General features: G+C 44.9%; 2 protein-coding genes across 3 annotated transcripts in view; both read right to left on the bottom strand.

Annotated features, from left to right (window-relative positions):
- mtor (mechanistic target of rapamycin kinase) overlaps window positions 1-18,781 on the bottom strand; it is a 140,847-nt gene that overhangs the window by 120,792 nt on the left and 1,274 nt on the right. The window contains exons 4-23 of one of the 2 annotated variants that reach the window (XM_029719753.1): window positions 18,404-18,636; window positions 17,864-18,064; window positions 17,563-17,697; window positions 16,980-17,255; window positions 16,407-16,515; window positions 15,828-16,032; window positions 15,489-15,617; window positions 14,992-15,236; window positions 14,221-14,436; window positions 13,680-13,885; window positions 12,796-12,918; window positions 12,416-12,499; window positions 10,289-10,381; window positions 9,872-10,006; window positions 9,467-9,596; window positions 4,866-5,116; window positions 4,418-4,504; window positions 2,492-2,659; window positions 654-766; window positions 61-223 (exon numbers count right to left, since the gene is read on the bottom strand). In XM_029719753.1, coding sequence (XP_029575613.1) covers window positions 61-223; window positions 654-766; window positions 2,492-2,659; window positions 4,418-4,504; window positions 4,866-5,116; window positions 9,467-9,596; window positions 9,872-10,006; window positions 10,289-10,381; window positions 12,416-12,499; window positions 12,796-12,918; window positions 13,680-13,885; window positions 14,221-14,436; window positions 14,992-15,236; window positions 15,489-15,617; window positions 15,828-16,032; window positions 16,407-16,515; window positions 16,980-17,255; window positions 17,563-17,697; window positions 17,864-18,064; window positions 18,404-18,636 — 3,302 coding nt within the window. The remainder of the gene's footprint in view (window positions 1-60; window positions 224-653; window positions 767-2,491; window positions 2,660-4,417; window positions 4,505-4,865; window positions 5,117-9,466; window positions 9,597-9,871; window positions 10,007-10,288; window positions 10,382-12,415; window positions 12,500-12,795; window positions 12,919-13,679; window positions 13,886-14,220; window positions 14,437-14,991; window positions 15,237-15,488; window positions 15,618-15,827; window positions 16,033-16,406; window positions 16,516-16,979; window positions 17,256-17,562; window positions 17,698-17,863; window positions 18,065-18,403; window positions 18,637-18,781) is intronic. The other variant, XM_029719754.1, reaches the window with a different exon arrangement.
- LOC115166086 (intelectin) lies at window positions 5,285-6,783 on the bottom strand. The gene has a single exon (XM_029719756.1). The coding sequence runs from the start codon at window positions 6,700-6,702 to the stop codon at window positions 5,749-5,751; it is 954 nt and encodes a 317-aa protein (XP_029575616.1). The 5' UTR covers window positions 6,703-6,783; the 3' UTR covers window positions 5,285-5,748.

Raw genomic sequence — 18,781 nt, 5'->3', positions numbered from 1 at the left:
TCAGCTCCTGTTAGCGGATCTACGAGGGCCCTGTGGGTACAGTAACTAATAATGAGGTACCTTCTTGCCCAGCTGGAAAACGAGCGACGACAACGTGTCCATGGCTGTGCTGCGTAGCTCGGGGGTGTTGTCCAGCGCACGTACTATGGGGTGAATGATGCGCGACGCATAATCCGTGAAGTCCAGGGACTCCGTCAGCCGGTCTAGCGTCTCCAAGGCAACCCTGAGGGGTGAAGGAAACACTGATAAACAACGCCTAGAAAAAAAGCTCAGCTACCAAAGCTCACTGGGAGAGCGTTTGGCGAGAAAGGGACGTCTCGCTCCAAATGCTCGGAAATAGAAATGGGGGCACTTGTCAAGCCCTCTCCGCCCCAAGCCCCTAAGTATTTATGAACACTTTTCCTCCATGACGCCCAGACAATAAACATAAGACCCTGGCACTTAGTATTTCGGAAAGTGGGCCCAGTTTCTTCTGTACAGTCGCATTAATATAATATTACCAATTGGGAGGAGATGGGGAAGGACATTTAACATGGGAGTGAATATACTCATGTGACTCAGTGACCTGTGAGTCAATTCATAAACTGTCAAAATGTACTTCACAGTGCATGTGCTCTATAACCAAGTGGATGTGAGATGTGTGTTGAACTCACTTGCGGGCCTGTAGAGGTACGTCCGGGGCATCAAACAGCTTGACGATGGGAGGCAGCAACAGGTGGAGGTAGTCGTCCAGGTTAGCACCAAAGAGCTGAATGGCATTGAGGAGCTGAAGATAGAGTTAAAACGGGCGATATAAGAAATAAATCAAGGGCGATATAAGAAATAAATCAAGGACAAGGTACAGCCCTGATGGTACACCTAATGGGAGAGACTGGTATACCACCAACTGGAGGAGCAGATAGTGCATCCTTATACTGGTTGGATGGTCAAAAAGTATAACAAGACAAGAGGTTCAGAGGAACTTTGTTATGTTTGCATTTTACATATGCAATGTGTATGGTATTGTTGATGTAAAGTGAGTTGCAATGCCAATATCCATGTCTTTCAAAAGGGGTTCTTAGTCATTGTGAGCCAAGGCTACAGAGTCCTTTGATACTCCTGGCCCTCCTACTTGCTTCATAAGAGCACACTGGTTCCAACACGACCCTCAAGCCATGGATTTCAGCACAGTAAAGTGGCTGGATGTTTTCTGTGCAACTAACCAATTTTCCTGTACATGATTACTGAATGCAAGGGGGCAGCGGGAATGTCTGTGTGTGTACGTATCAGGTGTGGATGACGTATAGGCTATGCCATTGACTGTAAGACCCCCCCCCCCCCTTCTTCATTGCCTTGGCGAGACTACAGGAAGTAGGGAGCTTGACTGAACAGCTCCTGCTAATGATGGAGTTCTGTTTTCTTTTCTCTACTTGGACTGGAAGGTAACCCGATTCTTCCTGGCTCTACTGTGACCCTCTGGTAATACATATGGAGGCTAGACCAGGGCTGCCTTCCAAACGGCACCCTATTCCCTACATAGTGCACTACTTTTGATCTGGGCCCCCCTATTGGCTCTGGTCAAAAGTAGTGCACTATATAGGGAATTTGAGACATAACCTAGAACTCGGGTTGTATAGACCATATCCAGACGTACTGTAGGAGGTTGCAGCTAGCTGTGTGCTTCTGGTTATCTAATATCCCATTGTTGCCTTGGAGAAACAAGACACGCGCTACAACAGAGAAAGGTTGAATAACTTTAGTGGGTTAGTTAGAGTGCGATGTTGCCCTGTAGTTTATTTTCACCCCCAAGATTTAATGTTTGAGGAAAACCCATATCAGTGTCATAGCTAAAATCGGTGAAATAAGAGAGAGTACTAGTTATGCTTTGTTGTAGTGAGTATGCTTTGGCTAGAGGCTAGACTAAAAGGGTCATGGGGTGAGTTTTCATTGCAACCACAAACAAATGGTACATGGAATAGGAAATAAACTGGACTTTGAGGGGGGGCCATGTCGTGGCAGTAGTGCAGTAGATTATGATTTTAAAGAAGCGATAAATGATTTAATTTATGTAATGGTTCTTCAAGTCCTTATATATTTGACTAACCATGACTTACGGTGTACAATTACAATGTGTGTTGATGTGGTATTCACTGGATACAGGAAAATACTTGAACAAATACTGTACTAACAAGCGCATCAGCACATATCCTCTGTGGTGTTGAGAATATAGCACACTACATAGTCCAAAATAATAAAAGTGACTCCTGCACTTAAATTTACCTCTGCGTGTCTACATCAGTCCAGATATTTATGTCCCTGCTCGCTAGGACAATGGCATAAATAACTGGACCGATATAGAAGAGCAGAGGTAAAATAGGTCATTTCGACCAGTTCTGCCTGCTGACACTCTCTTGGAGGTCAAACTCTGACCAAAATGTGTACAAACAAACCCCCAGAAGTGCGTGTAAGTCAGTCCTTATAAAAAAAGATGACATTATCCTCACGACGTTACCTTGATGGTGACGCCGCGGCCCATGCTCATATCGTGCATGAAGACACGCAGCATGTGTGGGATGAGTTGCGGCAGGTAGAGCTTGAACTCGCCGCCCAGGGCCACCACGATCTGCTCAATCAGCAGGATGATGGTGTTCTGCATGGGGTTGTTAGGTGTCCAGTACTCCTATGGAATGAGAATAATACACATGTAGTTACTTGCAACGACTGGGATATGTGGTGGTTATACCTACCAAGTTACAATCAGAATGCACTGATTGTAACTTGCTCTGGATAAGAGTATCTGCTAAATGACTAACATGTCAAACGTAAACCATTACTCTGACTTGAGATCTGTGTACACAACTTCCTCGTAAATCCTTCATTGACGCCAATGGGAGACGGTTCTCATGTTAGGATCCCGCCCTTAAGCCATGGAGGGACATTATCCCCGTATTGAGAAATGTGTTTTTCCTAAATAATGAGTTGACCTGAATTCACACAAGTCCAGATCCTTATGTTTTGGGCTTTTTATGGTTTGTACAGGTTTAAGAGCTTCGGAGGGTACAGCCAAGGTGCTAGCGACCAAGCACTACCTCATGCGGTCTCATTGCCATACATTAGGAGAGATGAGGGTCTGGGACTGGGGTAATTGGGTCAAATGGTGTTTCCATCAAGAAACGCCAGATTTAGAAGGAAATTCCTCCTCTATGCAATGCGACGTCCTCACGTGCCAGTGGTGGGATGCCAATTTCCTGTCAATCAACTCGGCACCCTTTCTCAAAATGACTCCGCCACCACTATGAAAAACAGGGCTTAAGATCTGTCACAGCCACTGGTGATTGGGAGATAATGGGGGTGTAAAGGAATGTAGTCACGCATTACATTGAAGGGCCAATAGCCTTCAGCTATGAAAGCTCTTAAGAGGTATTTTGTGCGTGGCCAGTGTTCCAACCCCCGCTTTCCTGCTCTGACTGGAACTAGCCTACGTTAGGGCTGCTATTCCTACAACAGATGATGTGATTTCACCTCCCGAAGTCCCGAATGGCTATTCCAGCCCCTCATCTGGACGCATGAGGTAGACAGTTACTACAATGAATAGAGCCCTTTGTTTTACTCACCATTTTTTAACTCCAGCTAAAATGTGCAATGGCTCAGCTTCCCAGAAAACTTACTGACTGCTGATTCAGAATGTTATTTTGATTACAGTAAATAATGGACATTTGATATGTTGTTACTTGCTAAATGAGTATGTACTGCTAGACCAGCGGTGGCCAAACTCTTTGGCGCGAGGGCCACATCTGGATTTTCTAAATTCAGAGAAAAAGGACCAGTTATTTGAAAATATAAAAAAGGTCATTTTTTCATTATAATTTCTACCTACTTTCTATCTAGTTTTAGACATTCAAGAGTGGCCTAGAGTGTTTTTTTTACCAATAATAAATCCCCCCCCCCCCCCACACAAAAATAAACTACTCAAACCTCCCGCGGGCAAGATTGAATAGGCTCATAGAAGGTTTTAACAGTTGATTTCACAGTAGGACTTCTCACAGGTCTTTTCTTCTTTGCACTAGTGAAGTTTTCAGTTAATTGGGAAGGAATGACACTGTAGAGTGGAGCAGTTTAATAAAATATTTCAATACTGAACGTAGAATAGATACTGTGAGAAAACAACCAAATAGTCATTTCTGAAAACAACTTTTCTACAAACAAAATAACTTCTCCATAACGAACGGCTTTTAATGGAGCAACTTTCATTCTAGATGGACAAACAGGCTTCGTGCCACCAAGAGTGTCTCGCTCAAGTCACATTTCCCCTTGCGCATTAGAGCCAAAGAGGAAAGTCGAGAGAGAAATGTACACAATTAAGAGTTCGCAGCTGTTTTCTGAGCGAGTGGAAAAAGAGAGAATGAAAGGGGGCCTTGTTTTTGAAGAGGCAACTCACTCTGATGAGTGTGAAGATGTCATCCATGTAGGGGCGGATGTGGATTTTCACAAAGCACACGACCATCCCCATCTGCTGGAATAGAAACTGAAAGAGAGGGAGAGAAAATATCAGGTGTAAGCAAAACACATTGATTGCTCACCAGTCAGTTTCCCAAGCTAAGCCTATCTGGTCGTGGGTCAACGCTTTAGTTACATGCATCTCGACTCCCGATTTCAAACCCCCATTTATGAAGCGGAAAGCGTACGGTTGTAATAAAAATGGGTTGGCGCAAGACAACTTCGTAAAAAAGCAGGTAAATCCATTATTTCACAAAACAACTAGCGGTAGTACTGAATTTCCGCAAAAACAAAGAAATACACTACAATTAACAGCCACAAGTGCCAATCAACAAGGAGAAATCATGAAACACGACATAGTTTCTGGCTAGCAGTAGCTAGCTAGTTACCTCTCGGATGCTTGCGTCGCACACGCGGATGACGTTGAGGAAGGTGGGCATGACCTGCGGCAGGAACTGGACACACTTCAGGCCCAGGGACTTGAAGATGAAGGTGACCGCCTGCACCACCATGGTGTGGTGGTTAGAGAGGGAGGGGTCCCGCAGGATGCGCATCAGCGTCACGATGGCCACCGCCGGGTAGAACTCGTCCAGGGGGAGGTTGCCCATGTTCACCAGCATCTCACTGGTACTGTAGTCGGCTGGGAGGGAGAGAGAAAAAAAATATATCTAGCACACATGACTATTGTTTTACTTTTTAATTATTTTCAGGCCACAGAGAAACAAACCATCCTTTTGTGAAGGTACAGTGCCTGTATTTGTTTGTAGCCACTTAAATAAACATTTCATTAGAAAGATACCTTTTCTAGTTTTTTTGTTTCTTGACATGTTATGTTTATTGCAATACTGATGTTACACAGGGAAGTGCTGTGATTTGACAATGTACTGCAGTTCACTGAACAATGCACAGTAAATGTAACAAATTCAAAACTTTGGCATGTCTATCATGCCTACAAGACAAAGCATATTGAAACACCAACTGTTGTCAATTTATCCTTTAGATTAGTCTTTATTTCAGTCATTCATATTCACACAGTTATAATACACATCGCTCTTTCTACTTTATAACAAAGAAGCTATGATACAAGTATTCCATCTTACTACAGGGATAAGGCATTTATAGATTAAACCAATCCAAATCCTAGTTCTGTTATGTACATTATATACAAACAGTATAAACAAAATGTATCTTTACATACATTTGATAACAATGGATAAATTTGTTGAAAACAATTACAGTAATATAATGCATTGATAATCAATAGGAAGAATTTTAACGGTAGAAGAGTAACACAGCTGCTTCAGTTATCTCCTTTGATGCACTCCATTCTGTGTTGGTCCCATAGCCATTCCAGTCAAAGGCTGGGAAGTCGCCACACTGACGAGGGGCTCCCTCAGGGAAATGTCCACCACCACCAATACAGTAATGTTCAGTGTCGTCGCCAGTTGTTGGTTTGACCCCAGAGCAGATAGCCATGGCCGCCTGTTCATTATTTATTGGCCTGAACGTGATGAAGCCAGGTTCAAACTGGTTTCTTGTGTTGGGTCCGTAAAATTGTATTGTGGTTTCTTTGTCCCCAAAGTCGTACACAATTGGAATGACAGGTCCTGTGTCCCCACTTGCCCCAGCATTATATCTCACTGGGTAGAGCTTAAAGAGTTGATGTAGATTTCCCCCTTGAATGGAGAGGAAGCGTCTCTCTGTGTGGTAGCGGAGGATGGCGGCTAGGTTCCAGTGTTCCATAGGGGAGTTGTTGGGAACGTGCCACACCGAAATGTCTTCTGCCACAATGTCATAATACCCAGGATTCTTGAAGTCGTCTGAGGTGGCACCCTCTGCGGTTCCAAAAGTGGCCCTGTTGGCCCAGTTCCCATCTCCGGCTGGCCAGTTGGGGTTGCTGCCTTGCTGGCTGGACCAACGGTCACCCATTGTGCACTTCCCATACATGTTGTTCTCGTGCACGCTCGCCACAAGTGTCCAGCTGCCGCCAGCAGTGGTCATGTCGCAGAAGGTCTGGTAGACTGTCCCGCTGGTTGTGGTCAGGTAGTACAGCCCATCTTCATGTTGATTATATCGCTCCCTTATTTCCTTACAGCTTCTGGCAATGTAACTAGACCTGTTCCTCAGCCTTAAATCGGTTGCGGCAACAACTGGAGCTGCTTCTACAAACTGAGGTAGTTCCACTGACAGTAGATGGATGATTATCAGGAGAACACAATACTTCATGTCTTCTGTGGTGAGTTCTCAGTGAAGTATCTATTCAGCCTGTGTCCAAGACAAGGTATGTTGTCAACCCATGGCAATGCTTATATTTATACCCTTAGAGCCCACGTCTCTTTTGTCAACTGTGACCCACTCAACATCCAAATAAAGTTAATATTTTATTAAGTTGTCAATAGGGTTGCTAAACTCTGGTAACTTTCCCAAAATCTGCAGGTTTAAAAGAAAACCCGGTTGGAAGTTCCCGAAATGTTGCAACCCCAGTTATCAACAAACATGACGTGGCGATAAGCACGCAATAATGGACAGTCACTACCATCATGGGGCTCTTATTATAATTGCTGTATTCTGTGTTGTTGGACAATTGAATGTTCTCAATATTTGGCGATGAAATTTAAATTTAAAAGTTCGAAAATCATTTCAAGGTCCTATTTCATAATGCATTTAATGATAAAGGGATACTTCGGGATTCTGGCAATGAACCCTTTATCTACTTCCCCAGAGTCAGATGAACTCATTTTTATGTCTCTGCATCCAGTATAAAAGGAAGTTAGAGGTAGTTTTGCAAGCCAATGCCAACTAGCGTTAGGCAATGGTTGGAAGTCTATGGTATCTACTACCATGCTAGCAGTTACCATAGATTTCCAGGCATTGCGCTAACGCTAGTTAGCAACTTCCTTCAAACTGCACGCAGAGACATAAAAACGGTATCCACGAGTTCTTCTGACTCCAGGGAAGTAGATAAAGGGTTCATTGCCAAAATACTGAAGTATCCTCCCAAGCCAAGGATTCTTGCATCACGGTCTCAAGATCCTAGGTGACCAAGGCCAACCCTGTCTGCTGCCGTGAGGAGGGTTTGGTTTTTATGGTCGAGTCAGGGAGACCAATATATCTAATATTCAACATTTCATTGGCCTAGCATAGGAGTCGAGTTTCAGCCCTTAACGCAAGTACCACACTTCTTAATACCTTTTCCCTCCCTTTACGCTCTAGTCTAGAGCCAGACACAATAGGTGAGCACCTGGGCAGAACGCCTGTGTTCCTTTGGACAGGCCTGCTTCTCTATCGCCTCACGTGCAGTACATAGGGCCTTTACTAGGCCCAAGACAAGATGAAGAGAACAATGGAGACTTGGCGCCAATTACATCAGCGACTTTCACCCCCGAACAAAACAGATCTAGGTTCGTTTGTTACAGTGCGTCAGAGGGTGCAGAGTACTGTTGGGACTGAAGCATTGTATCGGATCTCTCCCTGAGCATGCTACTACATTATACCTTTATCATTCTTGAGCCCCTGGTGTCCAACTCCCTTAGCCTGACTTGTATTCATTGTATTCACTGGGTTGTGGTTGTGCTCAAGAGAGGTCTGGAGCACCTAGCCAACCACTGGAGCCACAAAGGGACAGCTAAGGTGCCCCATGCAGCTCCGGAACCACAAGTTACAGACCCCTGACATAGCCAATTACTTTCCAGCACTTAAGCAGGAAATGCAGGACCCCCAGTACACAGCAGTAGCCAGCTGCCAAAGACTATAGCCGCATGCCAGAACTTAGAAGTTGCTGACGCTTGACAGATCTTACATCGCCTGGATAGGTATTTTAAGTATCAGCTAACCACATCAAATGTTACAGCAATTTGTCAGTCGATGGCGTGGCACGCAACCGTTGGTTATTGCGTTGCCTCGTCTTAGCTGTGGAACACGCGTTATAGCTGCTCCAGACACTGACCTTGGCTTTAACCATATCCTACATTGGAGAGAGGTAGCTTCAATTCCAGACGGAGGCCCTTAAGCAGGCCAAACTGCTAAAGCTATTATCTTCCACAGAGCACAGTCACAGCGCATCTGTGTGTTAGTGACGCATAGCTCCTTATTGACATTTTTTTATTTTCTTACAATGCTTCTGGTAAATTGATTCACCTATGACAAAGTTGTTAAAAAGTTGCTGAATGTTGGATTTGAATGTGATTAGTTCTGTCATTTTTGCAAGCTGTTTTTCCCTGAACTGACTAAAAAGATAGCGCCACAGGAGACTGCACATTGTATTATCAGATGTGAAGCCTTGTGTGAACTCAATGACGTAATGTGATATTGACATGGAACTATCTTCGAGGACTCTGTCAAAGCATGAATATGCCTCGGGGGCCCAGTCTAAAACACGGACTCGAAACCCTACCTGTATTCATGCGAAATATTTGTGATTTATGGCATGGATATAACGTACAAACGTAACAAAGTTCACTCGTAATCTCCAGTGGACAGTGTAGCCTACTCCTGTGACCCAAATGACGTCAAGGCGTTGGTCTCGCCAGCGCGTGGACCGTTAGGTCATATAAAAATCTGCCAAATTCCTCTAAAATCATTACAAAGTCGTATACATCAGGATTTATGGTAAAGTCTGTTGTGTAGGCTGACGCCTGGTGGACTCCAAGCCTTAGGGCCTAATATGTGGGTCAAAGTTGATGAGCAGGGCTCCAGACTGGGAGCATTTAGTCTCAATTTGCGACCCATTTAACTTGGTCGTGCGAGTAAATGTATTTCTCGTTCACACTGGTGCGAGCTTCACATTCTACCTGGTCAACGCAATCAAAACGTCCTATTCTGGGGCTGGATAAAACCATGAATTTGTTAAACTTATTTGTGTATAAATGCAATGTTTTCCACTGCTAATCCACTCTGGGGAGAAGCAGCTACATGTCTGGTGTGTGTGTGTGTGTGTGTGTCTGTGTGTGTGAAAGAGAGAGAGATGTTGAAGATGGCAGTGGGTGCTCACCAGAGTCCTGGCTGGACTTGGACTCGGAGAGGCTGACGGCAGAAGCGTCTCGTGACTGGTCAATCATGCCAATGTTCACCTTGTGCTTGTAGGGGTCCAGGGCTCCCAGCAAGCCCAGCACACGGATAGCCTGGCAGACAAAGCAACAGAATTAAATGGAACATATCGTGTACGTCAATAGACAGAACATGTGACAGAACAGTGAAATGTGAGGTGGGGGAGAATAGTTGACACAGCACTTACAACACAGGGCTTGAGGTTTTGGAAAAGCCAACCTCAAAGCGTAACCCTATATAATTCTTAACAAGAAGTGCAATTCTGAGATGTGATTCGAGGTGTCACCAGTGTAATCATTGCAACTATAAAACTGTGAGGGGAAAAGCCCAAATGGATAATGAATGGTACCTCTCTTCTGATCCCCTGGTTCTGCTCTGTCTTGAGAAAGTTGAGCAGAACCTCCAGAAGAGAGGGGTACTTGCGGTAGGGCTCCACCACATATCCAGTGCTAGCAACCTGCTGGCCCAAAGTCCATAGCGCCACCTGGTGGAAAAGATGTGTTACAACTACAACAACTTCAAAAACACAAAACATCTGATCCCAAATAGTCCCGTAACATGTATAAAGACATGGATCGTATGGAAAATACAAAATTGTCCTTTTAAAAATCAGGAAAATGTAATATTAACACATGACCAGATATGCTTGGGGGAAAGGATTGCAATTGAAGATATCATGAGAATAAAAAAGATAAACTGTGTGTCACAATTGTTGAACAAGCCTGTCACCTCCCAAAGTTGTACCTATAAAATCGTGCATATGTACCTGTCTCTTGGCCAATGAGGAGGAGTCCTGGAGCATGTCCATGATGATGGGGAAGAGCTCGTCCATCCACTTCCTCATCTCGAGTCCGCTCACCTAGAGGGCCGTGTGACAACAACCAATCAGAACTCGCGCCTCTGGTGCAAAGAGGCCTACTGTTACGTCTCCCAACCATCCTTGTATATCTAATCTTTAGTAACCCTGCATTTCACTTCACCTATCAGATTCACAAATTACTGTATTCAGTCTCGTATTTCAGTTTTGATCCACTCAGCCTGTAATATTCAAAATTCACAAATCCCTTGTATATTCCTTACATAATACATATTAAACACAGTACTCTTGGATGTTTACAACTGTTGTAGCCTGGCCATGGGTTGTGTTCAGTAGGGAGAAAACATTTTGAAACGGGGAGGCACCATCTGAACCAATGATGTATATAGACCCCGGATTGATGATGCTATGTATTGGCCATTGAGAGGCTTTGAAGCTACTGGTCGGCCATATTGGCACTCCCCAGTAGGAGCAGTCCTCCAAATGGAATTCTACAGTATTTCAATTTAATTTGTTTCAAGGACAAAATTACATGTATTTAAGTATTTTTTGTTGTAGTGGGGACAGTAAGATTAGTACGTACTCTCTAAAGAAAATATTTGTATGTTTAGCTCACATAATATACACTGAAAAAAATTATAAACACAACATGAAAAGTGTCGGTCCCATGTTTCATGAGCCGGAAAAAAAGATCCCAGAACCTTATTTCTCTCAAATTTGGAGTACAAATGTGTTTACATCCCTCTTAGTGAGCATTTCTCCTTTGCCAAGATAATCCATCCACCTGACAGGTGTGACATATCAAGAAGCTGACTAAACAGCATGATCATTACATAGGTGCACCTTGTGCTGGGGACAATAAAAGGCCAATTCTAAAAAGGTGCAGTTTTGTCACACAACGCCACAGATGTCTCAAGTTGAGGGAGTGTGCAATTGGCATGTTGACTGTAGAAATGTCCACCAGAGATGTTGCCAGAGAATGTAATGTTAATTTCTCTACCATAAGCAGGCGCCATTGTCGTTTTGGAGAATTTGGCAGTACGTTAAACTGGCCTCACAGCCGCAAACCACGGCTGTGTGTGGGCGAGCTGTTTGCTGATGTAACGTTGTGAACATGATGGTGGTGGGGTTGTTATGGGCAGGCATAAGCTATGGACAACGAACACAATTGCATTTTATCGATGGCAATTTGAATGCACAAAAATACCGTGATGAGATCGTGAGGCCCATTTTCTTTAAGATATCTGTGACCAACAGATGCATATCTGTATTCCCAGTCATGTGAAATCCATAGATTAGGGCCTAATGAATTTATTTCAATTGACTGATTTCCTCACATGAACTGTAACTCAGTAAAATCAATGAAATTGTTGCATGTTGCATTTATATTTTTGTTCAGTATAATTTAAAAGCATGCATTAAGGTGACTGTAATATAATAAACATGTAGACATTAATAAACACATTTATATAGCTTCCAAAATATTGTTTTACAATGGAGGAGAACCAAGGTGGCTTCAATAAAGTGCCCCCCGTCAGTCACCCAGGGTTTATATACATAATTGATCTGAATTTGTCCAATAAGACACACTTGGTTTTCTTTTCTGTTTCCTACTGAACACGACCCTGACATATTGAGAATTCACACAATCCTCTTCAGTCTTTTTCCTCAGACTGTCTCTTTGGGGGAACCTGATGGTCTCTACCTGTCCTGGCACTGCCTCAGCACAAACTGTCATCAACCCTACTCTGGCATCTCCTGCACTCCCTCTGCGCTGCAGGGCCAGCTTGCCCCTAACAACTCTCACTTCCTCAATCTTCTGGGGATTCCAGCACTCCGTCTGAGCAGAGAGAGTGAGCAGGCACAGTGAACATTACTGAAATTAATGGGAAATACATGGTTGATTCCCACAGGAGAAAGTTAAGGTGGCCACCATCGGCAGATACAGGTACATAGTGCAGACACAAAGGCATACAGGGCACATAGAATAGAACAGAGTAGAATACACTAAATATTGAAAATCTATACACTGAACGTCACTAGCATTCACTGTCAGGGTTAAAAAGGACTCCTTACCTGAGCCAACTCTCCAATAGTGGCCAGGACACTGATGACCACTCCAGGGTTGGGGTCTGGGTCTTTAAGCTTCAGGATCAGGGCCTGAAACAGAGAAAAGGAGCTTAGAGCCAACAGTCAATTGAATCATTTCAACATTTCTAATACTAATAAATGGTTCATTTAAAAGTATGTTCATTTGAATGAGGAAAACGTTCTTTAGATGTTACAGGGTGGCTGACGGCAGTACCTTTCGGATGGAATCTATAAATACAGCATCTTACTTTCAGTGAGCAAAACATTCAAAATATGTTACATAGTTGTCACAAATATGTTGTAACACGTTACAAAGATGTTACTGGGTAGTTAGCATATGGGGCAGCACCAATGATGGTAGGTACCTTTAGGATGGGCTCCATGTATGGGCGTATGAGGCGGGGGGCGTTGGAAACCAGGTGACCCAGCATGCGGGCACTCTGCTCCTTGTTCCTGCCCACGCCACTGTGCTCCAGCTCAGTCAGAATCTGGAACCAGCAGAAACACACACCATAGTTAAGCAGCCATTCTGATGAAGGCGATAGATGGGTTTAACTTGAAATAACTAATAAAACATCCCATTTAAAAACAAAAAGCGATTGCCATGCCTATTCCCTTTAAAAAGGTAGAAAAAAAACACCATAGTTCACCATAGCTCAACATAGTCTGACATTTGTAAGTCAAGCCACATCGTGAAACATTAACTTGGCTACCATTTTCTGGCGTGTTATTGAAATGGCAGGTCCACCACTTACACTAACTCAGGAATCACTAGCATCTTGGGTAAAACACACAGAGCTACAGTATACCAACAACAGATGAAAACAGATTATTTGAAGGGATAGTTCAGTATTTTGGCAATGCAGCCCTTTTCTACTTCCCCAGAGTCAGGTGAACTTGTGGATACCATGTTTATGTCTCTGTGTCCAGTATGAAGGAAGTTAGAGGTAGTTCCGCGAGCCAATGCTAACTAGCGTTAGCATAATGACTGGAAGTCCATGGGTATCTACTGACATTGTAGCAGATACCCATAGACTTCCAGTCATAGCCAAGTATCCCCTTTAATAACAACCTATGTGGGTTTTTCTGAAGTGCCTTTTGCTGTCTTTCAATACATCTTGCACAGAAATACACAAAATAACCTACAGGTAAAACAAGTCATTTCTGTAAATTAGATTCTGTTCTCATTCAACTTATCTGGTAAATGGGTAAAATTACTCAAATAAGACAAGTCTACTGCTCGGGTTACCTGGATGAGCATCTTGCGCAGGAAGGGCATGACGAAGGCGGGGTTCATGCTGCTGAGGCGTCCGATGGTGCAGATGGCCAGTTCTCTGATCTCAAACACCTCGTCGTTCAGCGCCACGAACAGAGCTTGCAGGTTCTCCGCCTGCGCCAGGTGGGCGTCGAAGCGCTCGTCCAGAGAGGCCAGCACACAGTAGCGGATATCTGGGTCTGAGACGGGGGAGAGATAGATAGATAGATAGATAGATAGATAGATAGATAGATAGATAGATAGATAGATAGATAGATAGAGAGAGATAGAGAGAGAGAGATAGAGAGAGAGATAGAGAGAGAGATAGAGAGAGAGATAGAGAGAGAGATAGAGAGAGAGATAGAGAGAGAGACTCATGCTGTTTTCCTTTCTCTGTATCATAACTCCTTTCAAGCTGTCTAAATAAAGTGACAAAATACTAAACGGGAAGGGGAAAAACAGCGAACCCAGGAGTGCCTAGGCATTCTGGCTATTTGACCTTTTCATCATCACCACCACCGCTCTTACAACCAACCTGGATCTGTGATGCCGACTACCAGCAGCTTGCTGAGCACGTCGGCCACCACCTGCACGGCCGTCTGGCTGACCACATGGCCATGGCCGCTGATCAGATGGATGGAGGGCGTCAGCAGGCGGGAGCAGGTGCGCGCCGCCTCCATGCGGATCTCCTTGTGCTCGCTATTGAGGAAGTGGTCGGCGCAGTGGCGCACAAACTGGGTCAGCGAGTGGCCTGTGGACAGCAAGGAGGTGAGAAAGTCAGGGTCTAATTCATGAGGCACCAAATGGAAGAAAGCAGAGTGGGAAACGGAGGGAGGTCGCTAATGCACAGCAGCTGTCACTGATGACGGTGTTTGCGAATGTGGCATTGTAGCTAGCTGCAGCCTCCACACCTACACATTTTATTTGCAGAAGGGGAAACGATGGCTTGATAGCTAATTCAGCTGCATATGCTGTTCCAACTAGCCAGGTAAGCTAACTTTGCTAGCTAGCCTAGCGAGCTAACTTACAGCGACAGGTTGACCACAGGCAGTACTTGTACTCAGGAGGGAGACGTTCAGTGTTGCTGCTCACTTGGCCCAATGACATCAAAAGGGAAAATGTTATGTTTCAAACCTCCGGTTAAACTCACTGATTATTGGACAATTCGATCCTGAACATACGTTCACTTGTGGAGCCACTTCAAGCCAATGCTAGATTAACATTGCACTGAGAGAGAATAGCTTCAATCCAATCATTTTAACATTCAACATGCATTTTTCTAAGTAGGGGCCGTAAAGCGTCTCACCTTCAAATTCAAAGCTGCCCAGTGTCCTGAGTGCCAGAGTGATGCTGCCCACATCACTGGCCTCGGGGATGTTGGTGAGGCTGGGCGATGCCAGCTGTTGCGCCAGGCCCTTGGGCATGCCCGGGTGGCGTAAGGGCTTGTGCATGAGCACCAGGGAGAGCATCTTCAGCAGGCCGTCCTGGATGTCTTTCTTTAGCTGGGGGATCTGCCGACTCAGGTCGTACAGCACCGCCGTCAGGGCCGGGCTACAGGAGGAGACAATGGTGGATTGTTATGGAGCCATTTCATCATACCAGAAGTGCTCACGCATAGGCAGACACACATCCAAAGCATACACAAAAAGGGGCCTCAATACCACATATCCACATCTGCCTGGCATCTGTCAGGCAGCGACACTTTCATCTTTTGGATGGATATTTGGGATACGGAGGCCAGTCCTGCCTACACAAGCATGGGGAACAATGGATATGAATGAGAGGTGTTGTCATGAACCCTACCTGAGTCCCACGGCCAGCATGGGCTCCAGCAGCTCCTTGATGTCTTGCTGGATGCTGGGGCCCATGGCTCTGGACAACATACTGATACAGGTGAACACTGTGGCATCCACCTGCATGGTCTTCTGTCTCCTACACACACACACACGTTAGAAAAATTAAGTTCTGGACATATAATATATTGATCTGTATTATATTTACATGGTGAATTTCAAACTTTATCCCTTTTTCATGTATGAATCAACTAAACTATAACACTGATTTCAGGGGGACATTTCAGTGCTTAGAGTATGAACATCACTTCAGAAACAAAGTCACTTGTATAAAGTAAATGTAATTTACTTGTGAGCGAAGTCCTTGGGGGGCAGCGCAGCCTTGATGATCTCCAGGATCTTGGTGAGGTAGGGCTGGATCTCAGCGCGTACCGCCACCACCAGCAGCCCCAGGGCTTGGAAGGCCGCCGTGCGCTCCTTCTCCTTCTTCAGACAGCCAAGCAGGTAGCCCATGGTGTCGGCCAGGTACTGGTCTGGGAGGGGGCAAACTTCAACTGGTCAAAGTCGAGAAAAGTTAGAATTCGAGAGAAATTACAAACATCCACACACAGCACTTGAGATTGTCAAAAAAATTATCAAGTGGTATAAAACCAGTGAATGGCATAATATTTATTTTTTAAAGAACGAACACAACTTTCTTTCAAAGTATTAAAGTCTATTTTTAACTGGAGGGGCCACCAATACTTTTTCTAAATTAGGAAACATGACTTAACAGAATTTATCCTTGCAACTCTCAACATTTTTCATACAGGTAAATTGATTCATTTCAACTTTGTTAGCCTGACTAATCTAGTTCGAAAATCAAATGCTTGAAAAAAGATTGGATCAATATCTAGTAGGAATATTGCATGTGAGACTCCTTTCTGACCTGTAAAGGTGTGTGGCTGGAAAGCGGCGAGGCGCGGCAGAAGGTTGAGAATGGTCATCTGGATCAGAGGGTTCTTACTGGTCCTGTACTTCAGCACCCAGCGGCACACCTGAGGAAGTCACACACACAGCAGTTGTCGTTACATCCGACACAACTCAAACCTCAGGCTGCAGTCACACAGGCAGCCCAATTCAGATTTTTTTTTGCCACTAATTTGACTTTTGACCTATCAGATCAGATCTTTTGCCCATAATTGGGTTTCCTGTGTAAACGCAGCATCGGGCATATGAAAGAACGTGCTACACCAGTGTTTATTTTTTGTATCAACATCTGGCAAGCTATGGTTCTCCACCACTTACAGAACATTGAAACAAACACTTGAACACTGACTAAATAAATGTCAGACTCTGACAACTATCTGAGGGAACAGTCAGCAACATCCAAGTGACGAGTTCCCCTTCACAGACCTCAGGTTGAGAACCACTATGCCTCACACCCTTATTTCAAGTCAGGACACAACCCTCAAAGAGGGTTTTCAACCCTCCACTAGCAAGTACAACAAAATAATGGCACCTGGTCAAAGCATTCCTCCATGAGCTCGCGGCAGTAGCGGCTCTCCACCAGGGATGTCTTGGCGGGAACCGGCGTGGCCCCGAAGCTGAGGAAGCCCTGGGGTGAGCTGTAGCCCAAGAGACCCAGCAGGGCATTGGACTGCTGCGGCTGCACTGACTGAAAGCTGGTGAAGGGGGTGATGTGACGTGGCTTGGTGCCGAAGCCCAACAGCTCCTTGCAGTACCTGTCGTGGACCAGCTGCTGCTGGGTGATCTCCTCCATCTCCTCCCGCATGCGCTGCCAGGGAAGAAGACGTTGAGATTCAGTCTGAAAGCAATACATAGGACCTATCCTTCCCCTAGGTAGTGTTTGTTCAGAGTTTGCAGATCTGAATAAACTGGATAGGTATTAGCAACATGGCAGAAGCTCTCTTGAGCCCGATGGAGTGAATCCATCACCATATTACTTAAACCCATCCACTTCTGTGACCAAAGGGTTAGGGCCTATGAGTTGCACATTATTTTGGCCATGGGAAGCACTGGACAAAGTTGTGGTCCTCTGTGACCTGTAGTGGTGGTGCTTTATGGTTCAGGGAGGGGCTGACCTCTCCTTCCATGCTGCTGATGCGGACCAGTTCGTTGAGGATGAGGAGGGCGCCATGGACCCTATCGTCACGGTTCATACCCTTCTCTTTGGACAAGGTCTCATCGAAGCCTTTCTCAGCCTCGTCAAAGGTTTGCTGTGGTGAAGGACACACATAAAACAAATAGTGAGCGCTTTCATTGCAACTGGTTGAAAGACGTTAAAATGATGTCTCATGATCAATCAAATGGAGTGACGTACTTTGTACCACCGTGGTTTTAGAAAATGCTAAACGAATTAGATATTGATTGCGAGGGACCTACTTTGTACCACTGTGGTTTCTGCATCTCCTTGGTCTCTCGTTGGGTAGTGAGGATGAGGCAGGCCCTGAGAGCGGCAACGGCCCCTTCGCGGATGGCCTGCTTCTGGTCCCACACCGCATAGAAGATGTTGTCGAAAAAGGGCTGGACTTGCTGGAAGAAAAAGGTGGGTGCGCTGACAGCCAACTCCCTTAGGACAAGAACCTGTAAAGTAAGAATATAAAAGGGGACATTTTCAAACTCATAGTCCTCATCTTGTGCTGGTTTACATATGAAATTAAAAGCTTTTTACCGGAAAGCAACAAAAAAAACTGTACTAACAGTGTTATTACTACCCCTTTCACCATCATGAATAGTTATTAGGGATGGTGAAAAGTGTAGTTTAGCTAGAAACCACTAAGTCAACCCTAAAGCAGAGCAGGGCTGTGGGCTTGTCCTGATAAGTGCTTTAGCCCACATTGGCATAAAATGCAACCACCTGCAGTTTTATCCTATAGTCGTTGACAAAACAAACAGCAGGCTAGCTGTGTGTGTCACACTAACCGCAGCATGGCGCCTGCCCTCGTTCCTGTCGGCGCCCAGCCACTCCAGTGCCCTCTTCACCTCAAACTCCACATACTCTGCGGTGAAGGTGTCCCCTGCCATGGACAGGTGGCCCATGGCCTTGGAAGCCATCTCCATGACCACCGAGTCACTGGAGGGCAGCAGGTTGCGGAGGTAGTTGGCGAAGCGGCTGATTCGGGTGGCATTGCCTCCTTCTACTCCAATCAGACTCACTGGAGCAAATAAAGGAGTCAGTGACATGGATTGTGTCAGCTTCCCTTGTGTGTAGACAGGAGTAGTAATGTAAACTCCCAACAAATTGAACAAAACTTAGAGTGTCTTAGACCTTGCAATTCATTTGTGCCAAGTTCTGTCATC

The sequence above is a fragment of the Salmo trutta genome, chromosome 28 (genome assembly GCF_901001165.1).
Source record: "Salmo trutta chromosome 28, fSalTru1.1, whole genome shotgun sequence".
NCBI lineage: Eukaryota > Metazoa > Chordata > Actinopteri > Salmoniformes > Salmonidae > Salmo > Salmo trutta.
The sequence above is the reverse complement of the archived record's forward strand: the minus strand, read 5'-3'. Positions and strand labels throughout refer to the sequence as shown.

Excerpts from the sequence above, each read along its gene's own strand:
- LOC115166086 (XM_029719756.1), bottom strand. The coding sequence starts at position 6,702 with ATGAAGTATTGTGTTCTCCTGATAATCATCCATCTACTGTCAGTGGAA.